The 13,346-nt window shown below is 35.6% G+C and overlaps 1 protein-coding gene across 2 annotated transcripts in view; it reads left to right on the forward strand.

Annotated features, from left to right (window-relative positions):
- Positions 1-13,346, forward strand: part of SENP6 (SUMO specific peptidase 6) — a 76,178-nt gene that overhangs the window by 53,517 nt on the left and 9,315 nt on the right. For both annotated transcript variants that reach the window (XM_089921750.1, XM_089921751.1), the window contains 3 exons: positions 6,006-6,154; positions 10,132-10,516; positions 12,751-12,983. In XM_089921750.1, the coding sequence (XP_089777876.1) occupies positions 6,006-6,154; positions 10,132-10,516; positions 12,751-12,983 (767 nt within the window). The remainder of the gene's footprint in view (positions 1-6,005; positions 6,155-10,131; positions 10,517-12,750; positions 12,984-13,346) is intronic.

Raw genomic sequence — 13,346 nt, forward strand, 5'->3', positions numbered from 1 at the left:
GTTTCCCATACACTGTCAGTCATTTGCCATACTTCCACATCACGTTGGTTTCAGAAGTTTCATCTTAAAACGTCTAATTAATGTCATTCTTTGCATTTTCTTTTTTTGATAAGGACCTCAGTAGAAATTCATTACTTCACATTCACCAGAGGCTTCACATAGGAGGGAAGCCTTTTAAGTGTGATCAGCATGGTAAGAGTTTTAGTCGGAGTTCAGTACTTATGTTCATCAGAGAGTCCACACAGGAGAAAAGCCATGTAAGTGTGATGAGTGTGGTAAGGGCTTCAGTCAGAGTTCAGATCTTCAAATTCATCAGTTAGTCCACACGGGAGAAAAGTCCTATAAATGTGATGACTGTGGTAAGGGCTTTACCCAGCACTCAAATCTTCAAATCCATTAGAGGGTGCACACAGGAGAGAAGCCTTACAAATGTGACGACTGTGGGAAGGACTTTAGTCACAGCTCAGATCTTCGCATTCATCAGAGGGTCCATACGGAGTCGGGGGGGGGGTGGGGAAGCCCTATACTTGTCATGAATGTGGGAAGGGCTTCAGCAAGAGTTCCACACTTCACACTCACCAAAGAGTACATACTGCAGAGAAACCCTATAAATGTGAACAGTGTGGGAAGGGCTTCAGTCAGCATTCACATCTTCTCATTCATCAGAGAGTCCATACAGGAGAAAAATCTTTTGTTTCTCTTTGGTTATCCTCTCCTCTCTACAGGTTGACCTCCTGTTTACTCACTCTGTGCATGCTTATAATATTCTTTGCATTTCCTGTCTCTTTCCTTTAGTTCCTTATAGATAATCTTGATTTAGGAGGTCAAGATTTTAAAATCGTTTTTCTCTATTATCTTTTTTTTTTTCCGTTTTTGGTGCCAAAATTTATTTTCTTAAAAATCTAAAAACTTCTTAAAATCATTTTGTAATAACACAGTGATACAGAAGAGCTTCCATATTACAGATGTAAATTCAATGAAGAAGGGTATACTGGTATATATAAACTGTTGTAAAATAAGCTTTGGGGGAACATATGAACATTAGGTGTTCAGTATGAACATTTTATATTTTCAGGCGAGGTGCAGGTGCAGAAATCTGAGATTACTGATTGCTAGAACATTATTTAATTGAGCCCACGAAATGATTACAGGGTTGGGATTTTTAGGCCATAAATTAGGATTAAGTACAACGTTGAAGGCAATATTTAAAATGCCATCTTAGGGGGTATAAACCTTTAAGTTGGGAAAGCAATTTCCTTTTTACCTGATTTCTCAAAATTAATTTCTCCAAAATTAATTTTCTCGAAGTAATTAGTGAGCCAATTCATAGTATTAGCTTATTTAACATTAGCTCTTTGGGTACTTTATATATTGGTTCTGTGGTTTTTTTGGTTTTTTGTTTGTTTGTTTTTTGTAATCTATTTTGTGTATAGTAGGGTATATTTGTCAGTCCCAATCTCCCAATTTAACTCTCCCCCTGCCCCCCTAGTAACCATAAGATTGTTTTCTATATCTGTGACTCTATTTCTGTTTTGTAAATAATTTCATCTGTACCATCTTTTTAGATTCCACATATAAGCATTATCATATATATTTGTCTTTCTGTGTCTGACTGACTTCATTCAATATGACAATCTCTAGGTCCATCCGTGTTGCTGCAAATAACATTATTTCATTCTTTTTTATGGATGAGTAATATTCCATTGTATATATGTACCACATTTCCTTTATCCGTTCATCTGTCAGTAGACACTTAGGTTGCTTCCATGTCTTGGCTATTGTAAATAGTGCTGCTATCAACATTGGAGTGCATGTATCTATACATAGAAAATCCTAAAGATGCTACAAAAAACTACTAGAGCTCATTAATGAATTTGGTTAAGTTGCAGGATACAAAATTAACACACAGAAATCTGTTGCATTTCTATACACTAACAATGAAAGATCAGAAAGAGAAAGTAAAGAAACAATCTCATTTACCATTGCAACAAAAAGAATAAAACACCTAGGAATAAACCTACCTAAGGAGACAAAAGGCCTGTACTCCAAAAACTATAAGACATTGATGAAAGAAATCGAAGGTGACACAAACAGATGGAAAGATATACCATGTTCTTGGATTGGAAGAATCATTGTTGTCAAAAATGACTATACATGGGCTTCCCTGGTGGCGCAGTGTTTGAGAGTCCGCCTGCCGATGCAGGGGACACGGGTTCGTGCCCCGGTCTGGGAAGATCCCACATGCCGCGGAGCGGCTAGGCCCGTGAGCCATGGCCGCTGAGCCTGTGGGTCCGGAGCCTGTGCTCCGCAACAGGAGAGGCCACAACAGTGAGAGGCCCGCATACCACAAAAAAAAAAAAAGACTATACTACCCAAGGCAAACTACAGATTCATGCAATCCCTATCAAATCACCAGTGGCATTTTTCACAAAACTAGAACAAAAAAATCTTAAAATTTGTACGGAGACACAAAAGACCCTGAATGGTCAAAGCAATCTTGAGAAAGAAAAACGGAGCTGGAGGAATCAGGCTCCCTGACTTCAGACTATACTACAAAGCTGCAGTCATCAAAGCAGTATCGTACTGGCACAAAAACAGATATATAGATCAATGGAACAGGATAGAAAGCCCAGAGATAAATCCACGCACCTACTGTCAATTAATCTACAACAAAGGAGGCAAGACTATACAATGGAGGAAAGACAAGTCTCTTTCAATAAATGGTGCTAGGAAAACTGGACAGCTACATGTAAAAAAATGAAATTGGAACATTCTTTAACACCATACACAAAAATAAACTCAAAATGTATTAAAGACCTAAATGTAAGGCTCGGTACTATAAGACTCTTTGAGGAAAACATAGGGAGAACACTCTCTGACATAAATCGCAGCAAGATCTTTTTTGATCCACCTCCTAAAGTAATGAAAACAAAAACAAATGGGACCTAATTAAACTTAAAAGCTTTTGCACAGCAAAGGAAACAATAAACAAAACAAAAAGACAACCCACAGAATGGGAGAAAATAATTGCCAATGAAGCGACCGACAAGGGATTAATCTCCAAAATATACAAACAGCTCATGAAGCTCAGTAACGAAAAAACAAACAACCCAATCAGAAAATGGGCAGAATATCGAAATAGACATTTCTCCGAAGAAGACCAAAACATACAGATGGCCAAAAAGCACACGAAAAGATGCTAACATCACTAATTTTTAGAGAAGTACAATGAGGTGGCCATCATCAAAAAAAATCTACGAACAATAAATGCTGGAGAGGGTGTGAAGAAAAAGAAACCTTTCTACACTGTTGGTGGGAATGTAAATTAGTATAGCCACTGTGGAGAACAGTATGGAGATTCCTTAAAAAACTAAAAATAGAGCTACCATGTGATCCAGCAATCCCACTCCTGGGCATATACCCTCAGAAAACCACAATTCGAAAAGATACGTGTACCCTAATGTTCATTGCAGCGCTATTTACAATAGCCAGGACGTGGAAGCAACCTAAATGTCCATTGAGAGAGGAATAGATAAAGAAGATGTGGTACATATAAACAACGTTTTTCTCTATTATCAATAAAAATTTTCAGTTTCTCTCAGGGCTTGGACCCCTTGTTTCCCCCCTTGTTAATTGTGTTAAGAGATAGAGAAAAATGTGACATAGACATGATGAGATAGCTGTAGTGGAGAGAAGAGTGTGAGTATATGATCAGGATTGAAATGATAATAGTTTTTAAAATGTCAGTCTCTGAGTAGGGCCTGGCAGGAAAACGATATAGAGACATACTTGAGCAAAATGATTTGCAGTGATATTGTGGGGATTACAAAGATTCCTAAAATACGTTTAAAAGGAAAAAGCTCTCTTGTGTACGTACAAAAATTTAATTACCAAGACCAAGAAAAGTTGGAGGAGAAAAAAAAAAAAACATGTTTTAAGACAGCTGTCTCTGTAAATTAAATTATGCCAATAATTGGTTGTGTATTCCACACACAACCAATGTGTATTTTCTGAATTCCAAATCTTGTTTGCCTCCTTTTTTACTTAGTGCCACATTCTAGTTCTTTAATACTCATTTGTATGGAAACTGCTTTTTATATCCAATCCATCTGACAAAGTAAGTTAGCCTTCATAGGAATATAGCTAACAGCTAGATGCTTTGACTGGAGCAGCTGGTCTGTAACCTCAGGTGTTCTTGGGAGCAGGTTTCCTTTCCTCTCCCTGGCTGAATCCTTATGTTTCTAGATCTGCGACTGTATCAGTTTCTCTGTGTGACAGAGTTAAGAGATTTTCCGAGGTGACATAGTACTAACATCCCTTCCTTTCAACCATGTGATTTCATCTTTTTTGAATGTGTCATATAGTCTTTTCTGATGTGATTCATTAATCCAGTAAACACTTTTTCAGCCCCTGCCTTGTGCAGTTTCTAAACTCTGAGAAAACAGGTGACTAAAACATGATTTCTGCTTTTCCAGAGCTGACAGTATAATGAGAGGAAACAGATCAGTGCAAATAATTAGCTTAAAATAAAATGAGTACTAATAGAAGTATGGATAAAGTGCTGTGGAAACTCTGAGTTTTTGCTTCATCATGCTTAGTGTGGGATAGAGGTAGCTTCGTAACAAAGAATAGTTTGAATTTACTAGATAAGTAGAGAGGGCTTTGCTTGTGAAGAGAACAGCATATATATAAGAGGGTGAAAGAAAATATCATGGAGAAATGCACGTGTTTGAGGTATAGTATTTTTGGAATTAAGACTGGAACATCAGTGCAGCCTTCTGCTTGGCAGGATACGGGGTTTAGACTTTTTTCCTTAGCTAATGGAATCATTGAAAGATTTTAAGCATTAGAATGGTAGAATCATATTTGAAAGATGACCTTGGCAGTAGGGGAGAAGGATTTGAAGCAAGCAAAATTGGAGTGAGGGAGATCATTTTAGGTAGGAGTTAAGCATCTGAAATATAGTGGCAGTGGAGTTGGAGAGGAAGGAATGAGTTCAAGAGCTATTAGTAGAATTCACTTGACTGTGAGAAAGGAGACACAAGGACAAGTCAACGCTTACTCAGATTTCTAGCTTTGGTGTCCAGGAAAATAAAGGTGTTCAGACTGGACAATGGATGGGAAGGTGGAGTCACTCAGTGGGACTCTGTGATTGCACTAAACCAGAGTAATTGCATGGGTTTCTTAAGACAGTATTGTATACCAAGCTCAGAAAGATAATGCTAATTTTTATGTGTAGATGATCTCCTTATTTTAAAAATATCAGAAGAGGATGTAAAAGATAGGAAAATGGAAGTATTTAACAAACTTGGAATTATGCAGGTAGAGCATTTTAGTTTGTAGATTCATTAACTTTTGTTTTAGAAACGTGTTCAGTTTTCTTTGCTGATGAAGTCAGATTGTAATAAAATTTAAATTGTTCTGTGTGGAGTTCGTTAAATCATTTAAAAATTCGAATTATGAATTAATTAGAAATGAAAATGATTGAATTTACATTGAAAAATAATGAAGAAAATTCTCTTTTGTGTGTCTTAAATTTAAAAAACCATTAAATCGAGAATTAGTTTAGTTTCCTTTATCTAAACAGTTGTACCCAATGTTTGAATTCAAATTTTTCTCATTACCAATCTAAGAAGAGTAACCAACTTAGGGGAGAAAAAAATGTGTGTGTGTGTGTGAGAGAGAGAGAGAGATTCAGTGCAGGAAGTGCTCTTCTGCCTTAGTTGCACAGAATAAGCTGAAGAGAATATTGGTACACTTGATGAAAATGGTCCACAGTTTGGGGGCTGGCAGAGAGATCCTGGTAAAGAAAAGGCACGAGCAACCAGGAGATGGCCACTGGCTCTGACCTAAAGTTCTGTTTTTCTTTATTGTACATATTGAAACATTAGTTTATTTTAACTAAAACATAATTTGATAATATAAGTTAGTATTTTTTCATAGCAAAAGATCATGAGGAATTTATAAAGTTTAATTTCAGTACTTTTTTTTCCCCCTTCCTTTAGATCGTATAATGAAAAAAACAGAAGAGTCTGAATCACACCTGGATTCTGAAATTAAAAGGAAAGTTGCACAGAAACGTCACAGTAGTACATGTCAGTCTACCCCACATTCTCTGTCTCCTGCTTCCAAAAAATGTTTAACTGATTTAGAGGTGGGTAGAGAAATTATTCTTTGTTGCTAATCAATGGGTATTTTTATTAATATTATTTTTAGTATTTATTAAATTCTAGGTGACCTTTTGAATAGGACTGGAAGAGAACTAGAAAAGTTATTTAGGCAAACTTTTCTGCCTTCATTAGATCATTTTTCAATTATCAAAAATCCAGAATATATATCTTTCTGAAAAGAATTTGTGAGTACCTCCCTGCAGCATACTTCAAATGATTGCTCTCAATCAGAAGTTTTTAGAAATAAGTTTAAATTTATAGAAAAAATGATAAGTATCCACATATTCTTCCATTTAATTCCCCAGTTTTCCACATTTGCTTTATTGTTCTCCCTCACTCTGCCTTCCTGTGTGTGTGTGTGTGTGTGTGTGTGTATTTTTCTGTACCATTTGAGTATAAGTAAGGCAGAATGCCCATTTACTACATAATACTTTAGTGTGTGTTTCCTTAAAAAAAAAAAAAATTCTCCTATATAACCAGAGTACAACTGTCAAATATTTTTAATTAACATGGATCCAAAATTATCATCTAATCCACAAACTTCACTCAAATTTTCCCTAACCAGTGTCCTTTATGGGAACAGGATCATGTACATTTAGTTGTCATGATCTTCAGTCTTCTTTAATCTGGAATAATTCCTTGATATTCCCTTCTCATTAATAACCTTGATATTTGTAAGGAATATAGGCCTCTTACTTTGTACCTCAAGTTGGGTTTGTCTAATGGTTCATCATGATTTATACATTTTTCAAGAATCCTCAGAAGTGATGCTATGATCTTATTGCATCATATCAGGAAGTATATAATGTTGATTTTCACATTACTCACTTTTAAGATGTACTCTTCTAGATTTTTCCCGGTATTTTAGTAGGTATTTTTAATAGATATTTCTATACTCGTTTATTTATTTTACTTATTTATTTTTGGCTGTGTTGGGACTTTGTTGCCGTGCATGGGCTTTCTCTAGTTGTGGCGAGTGGGCTTCTCATTGCCATGGCTTCTCCTGTTGCGGAGCACGGGCTCTAGGCACGCGGGCTTCAGTAGTTGCAGCATGTGGGCTTCAGTAGTTGCAGCACAGGCTCAGTAGTTGTGGCTTGCCAGCTCTAGATCATGGGCTCAGTAGTTGTGGCACACGGGCTTAGTTGCTCCATGGCATGTGGGATCTTCCCAGACCAGAGCTTGAACCTGGGTCCCCTGCATTGGCAGGCGGATTCTTAACCACTGCGCCACCAGGAAAGTCCCTGTACTCATTTATTAATAAGAGTTTTTTCTTATCCCACGTTTACTTATATATTTTTCTGTTTTTATCAGCTTAGACACATAGATTCTTATTTTACACAAAACGGTTATACTCCATAACTATCATTTTTCATTTTGATGCTCAAATTGTCCCAGACTTGGCCCATGGAAAGTTCTTCAAGCTGGCTACTGTTTCTTTTTGACATATTCCCATCATTATTTGAGTACTTACTTTATGGTATATCCAGATGGTCTAGACTTCTTTGTATTTTCTCTGCATCAGCCCTAGTCATGCATTTCTCCCAAGAAGCCATTGTTTCTATAAGTGGAGGGAAGATATTTGGGCAATAGTTGTGCTCATTGCTACTGGGTGTCACATTTATAGGCCCTCTCAGCGACTGAACTAGGAAATATTTGTGTGCGTCTGTGTTAATATTCAGTACTTATTAAAATCTATGAGTTTACATTGACAATTCCATTTCTAGTCCAACACCACAGTGTTTACTTTAGCCTTTTATATGTTGCATGTTTGTAACTGCCTTCTCTGACAGTGAGAAACCTGTCTCCCATCGTCTCCAGTGTATTTACTTATTTGCTCCGTTGCCTTTTACGTGCCCAGTCCTCTGACATGCCAGCCTAAGGTCGGCTTGGGACATACTGGCCTTCCCCACAGTGCTTGGCCCACTGCTTGACCCAGGGAAAGGAGGGGAGAGGAAGAAAGCTCCTTCCCAGACACATCATCCTTTCTCCATTAAGCATGCAAGCTAAAAACCTCAGAATTTTTTTTTTTAACATCTAATATATATTTTCTTCCTTTTTATGTTTATTCCCACGCCACTTATGCTTTTCTTGGTGGAGATAAAGAATAGATTGGTGCCATCCTGTACATAACTTTAAATTCTTGAATAAGATTAGTGGTTTTTCTTTCCATGTGTAGTCTGTGAAATTTCACACTATGTACTGCTTGTAAGAAAACAAGGTCTTTGGTATTTAATGAAACTATAAAAAGTTCAGAATATTTACACAGTATGACATTATCTCAGTGGTGTCTCATCAAAGGCAGACTCTTTCTTATTAAGTATAGTTGGTTATTATTGTGTAGAGACTGGCAGATAACTACGTGATATGTAATTTGGATTTATTTTATTTTGTAAGTCTTCCACTGACCAAAAGGGAGGAAATGACACTTTAATTAATCTTTGTTTCCCAAAAGAAATTATATTTAACATACAATTGTTAGGAAAATTTACTACTTTACTAAAAGTAATTGAGCATTATTGAGATTCTAGTTTTTAGGTCACTAGGTTGATAAAATTCTTAATCTCTGGTTTTTAATCATGAAAAATTTAATATCATGTTTGGTTCAGCTGATCTGCATTTTACTCCTAATTGTTGCAAATGGTTCTAAGATACATGTTTCTTAGCTGATGGAAGGCATATGATAATAGCTCATGATATATTTCCTTCTATATTTTAATATTAAAAATTTTAATAGAGAAGTGCTTTTTCTGTTTCTGTATCAATTTTATATAAGAAAATATGTGAAAGTATTGCTTTTCCATGGGGTTCTTTTTACTGAAATATGTCCTTTATTATAGACAATAAAGTATTGGAGACAGTCTGAACCCAGCTCCTCGATTCTTAAAAGGCAGAGTTAGGTCATACATAGCTGATTCCCACTGTGGCAAATGGGGGTCTAGCTCCCACATAAATGAACGTATTTAAACTTTTTTGAGTGTACATGATATTTTTTAAACCTAGCTAGAGGTGGAAATATGTCTATGCTCATCATGAAAATAATGGGGTTTAGATAATTTTTTAGAGGATTAGAGCATAGTATGTAGATAGGGACTGCTCTATTGTTTATGGGTTTCCCTTTCTGGTACAGTAGGACGTGGTCAACCATTTGCATTATTTGTATATTTATTTTCCTTCTTATAGACATAAGTGCTACAGAACCTTGTTCACATAAATAGGTACATGAGTATGGAAAGAGTTTTATTACAGTAATATCACCAAGTACCTTGAACTCCTTCTATGTTATATGCTTCAAAATTACATGACACTCTACTGTCAAAAAACATTTTTTAATGATATAACAATTGTAAGAGGCCTAGATTAGGCCTTCCTTAAAATATTTTTGAAGTACTGTCTTAGAAATAAATTATCATGTAAAAGTTTTTGTTAATCAGAACTTAGAATTGATTCATTTTTCCAACATTTAAAATTATCCTTCTGCTTGGTTCGGTGATTTTTATACCACAAGGCAGTGCACCCTTGTAATATTTCAAATGGAAGATGGGTTTAGTGTTCTTTTTTTTTTTGCTTTTAAGTATGAGAAGAACAATTGTGGCAGGTGGTGCTTTGACATGAGAAGCATAATCAAATCAGTTTTTGGAAAGGTTACATGTGTGAATTGATCTAGATGTTGATTCCCTTGAGATTATATATGTCCTGTATGCCTTAGAAAATCTTTATGTAACCTCTGAGGAATATACATAGTCCAATTTGAAGACTGCTGGGCTAGATGGTTTCAACATTCCTTCCAGCATTCTGATGCTAGATCTCAAATAACATTCAGGGTTTTGTGGTAGCCATAGTGATGATGATGGGAAGTAGGAGATTTAATTTTGAGATTACTGTTGTTGTTGTTCCATGATGTTGAAATAAAATGCCAAAGTCTTTTGTTTCTTTCCTTATTTTTTATTTTTTGGAATTTAAGGTTTCTAAACAGTGTGGATATTGTCCAAAATGTGGAAAAGAAAAAGAAAACCAGACCAAATGCCAAAGTTGTGGTATTCCTTTTCCTAAGGATTTGCAAAGAAATTGCAGACAAGCTGTAACTTTGAATGAATCTACTGGATTATTAAGAACATCAATTCATCAGAATTCTGGAGGACAGAAGTCACAAAACACAGCATTACCAGCCAAGAAGTTTTATGGCAACAGTGTGGGAAAGGTTCCAGTTGATATTATTGTGAGTTGTGATGATAGTGGACAGAATAATTTACAGACTAATGGGAAAGTCATTTTACCTAGGGCAAAAGTAGCCAAAATCACAAACCTGAAAGAGAGGAAAACAAGCCTGTCAGACCTAAATGATCCAAGTAAGTATTTTACTCCCTTTAGTATTGCTGATATCAATCCGTTATTTTTCACATATATTTTTAATGTGAGCATGAGCATATTTCAGAACTGTAATTTTAAAAGGTATCTTCTTGTGTCAATTATGTGCCATGGTTTTGAGGTAGATTATTAAAACTGTCCATGTAGTTGGAAAATATAACTGACTTTGTTCTTATTCCATCCATCTTAAATAGTTAAAAAAAAAAAAAAAAGGCACAGACCTTGGCCCTAGTCTTAGGTCAAGTGCCACTTATGCCCCATTTTGTAACTTTGACCCGGTTAATTTAATCTCTCTGATCTATAAGTGGATATATTTCCTTCCTGATAGGGTTCTTGAGGGAGTAAATTTAAAAATAACATGAAGTGCCTAGCATAGCTCAGTAGAGCTGAAAATTCGTTCCTGTACTACTTTTGTTCATCTCCTAAATCTTTTTTCCTATCTTTAGTCACATGTACATATGTGTATGTATATGAAATGCAGTCCTTTTTGTAACAAATGGCACAAGATTGGAAACAGTCATGAACTGGTTGAATCAACTATAGTGTACGTAGCTGTACAGGGGGGAAGAAAGATCTTATTTAATATTGTGTAGAGTGAGTTCCAAGATCTGTAATCAAGTAAATAAAGCAAGGTGCAGATCAGAGCTTATAGTATGCTACTCTTTATTTATGAAGGGTGGGAGGATATAGGTTTTTTTTTTTTTAATGAAAAGATATATCAAAAGCTAATTTTAAAAAGAAGTTAGTTGGAAGTGTAGGAAACAGTGTAGGAGTTAGGGATAGATGCTAGATTTCTCCAAATATACCTTGTTTTATAGATTTGACTTTGGAACCATGTAAATGTTTTACATGATTATAAAACAAAATTAAGTCGGAGATTTAAAACAACAATAAAATCAAAAACAAAATGAAACCAATGAACTTAATTATATATCTAGTTGGTGGCTTGAACACACAGAATTATTTCAAATTAATTTACATTAAATTAATATTGTGGCTATACATCCCTGATGTTCAAACAGAACTCCAAAGAAATCCTGACTGTATTCAGTAACATTATTATTAATAATATTACTATTGCTTTTTTTTTTTTTTTTTTTTTTTTTTGGCGGTACGTGGGCCTCTCACTGCTGTGGCCTCTCCCGTTGCGGAGCACAGGCTCCGGACGCGCAGGCCCAGCGGCCATGGCTCACGGGCCCAGCCGCTCTGCAGCATGTGGGATCTTCCTGGACCGGGGCACGAACCCGTGTCCCCTGCATCGGCAGGCGGACTCTCAACCACTGGGCCACCAGGGAAGCCCCAAAGTGTAGATTTTAAAAAACAGATTTTTCTAGTTGCAGAGTCTCTATATACTTTATCATTCTTAAATTTGTATTCCTATTAAAATAGTTTATTATTATGAAGCTTTTATTCTGTCCTTGGTGGTCAAATAATAAAATGTACAATGTCTCAAGTAGTGATAAACTCTATGTGGAAAAGTGAAGCAGGTCCAGGAAATAGAGAGTGACAGGTGTCACAATGAAGAAGCTTGCAATTTTAGATAAGTGGTGGAATTTGAGATAGGTAGGTGAAAAAGTTACTTGATAGAGTAACTTTTGAACATTGCCTAGAATGAAGTGAGGAGGAAGATAGGCTGATTTCTATGGAACAAGTTTGTAATGTAAATGCAAAGACCATGTATTAGTCAGCTTGGGTTGCCATAACAGAATACTATAGACTGAGTGGGCTTAAACAACAGAGATTTATTGTCTCACAGTTCTGGATGCTGCAACTCCAAAGACCAGTTGTGATGTTAGTGATTCCTTGTGTGAGATAAAATTATTTGGTCACATGCAATTTTACACACATTTAAAATGCGTGCTATTTTGTGAATAATTGATATGCAGATTATCTTCATACCTAAGACTTTCTGGAACTCTGAAATAAACCTACTGATAAACATTTAATTTTTGCTGTAACTTGTGTATGTTTCTGTGTGGGTGATTGTGATGGACTGTAGAATCAATTTTACATTTGTATGTTGTTTAAAAAAATGTCAGTTCTAATTGTTCTCCAAATTTAACTTTTCATCAGATAGAATGAATTATATCTTAATTTTTATTAATCTCAGATCTGGAGGAGATTGAAAGCAAATATATTTCCCACTTTGTTCATGTGTTTACATTTTTAACTGACAGGAATGAAATATCTGAAGTATTTAACATTTTCTTTGCAGTCATTCTGTCCAGTGATGATGATGATGATGACAGTGATAGGACTAACAGAAGAGAAAGCATCTCTCCTCAACCTGCTGATTCAGCATGTTCATCCCCAGCACCATCCACGGGAAAAGTAGAAGCAGCACTAAATGAAAACACCTGTAGAGTAGAGCATGAACTAAGAAGCATTCCAGCAGATTCAGAATTAAATACAGTTACCTTGCCAAGAAAAGCAAGAATGAAAGACCAGGTACTTTTCATATTTATTGACATTTATTCAGATTAAATCTCCTTTGGTATGTAAATATTTGTGGGGGAGGACAATTTGGCAGTATCTTAGGAGAAGAATGAATTAGTCATGAAGTAGGACTTAAAATAACACTTGGAAGCTTATTTGAAAGAACATTAAAACACATACAAAAATAAATTTAAATTAAATGCTTAAAGTGTAAAAAGTTCAGCAAGAAACAACAATAACCTTATAGTAAGTGAAATGTAAGTGTAAATATACTTGTATAATCTAGTGGGCAGGAAAAGGTCATTTTAACTTGGGTGTATTTTACCATAATATTGTGGTTTTACTATATTTTATATTTTACTGTATAAAATTTTT

This window comes from Delphinapterus leucas, chromosome 12 (assembly GCF_059928025.1).
Source record: "Delphinapterus leucas isolate spDelLeu-1000000601 "Yukka" chromosome 12, BTC_Dleu_Yukka2, whole genome shotgun sequence".
Taxonomy (NCBI): Eukaryota; Metazoa; Chordata; class Mammalia; order Artiodactyla; family Monodontidae; genus Delphinapterus; species Delphinapterus leucas.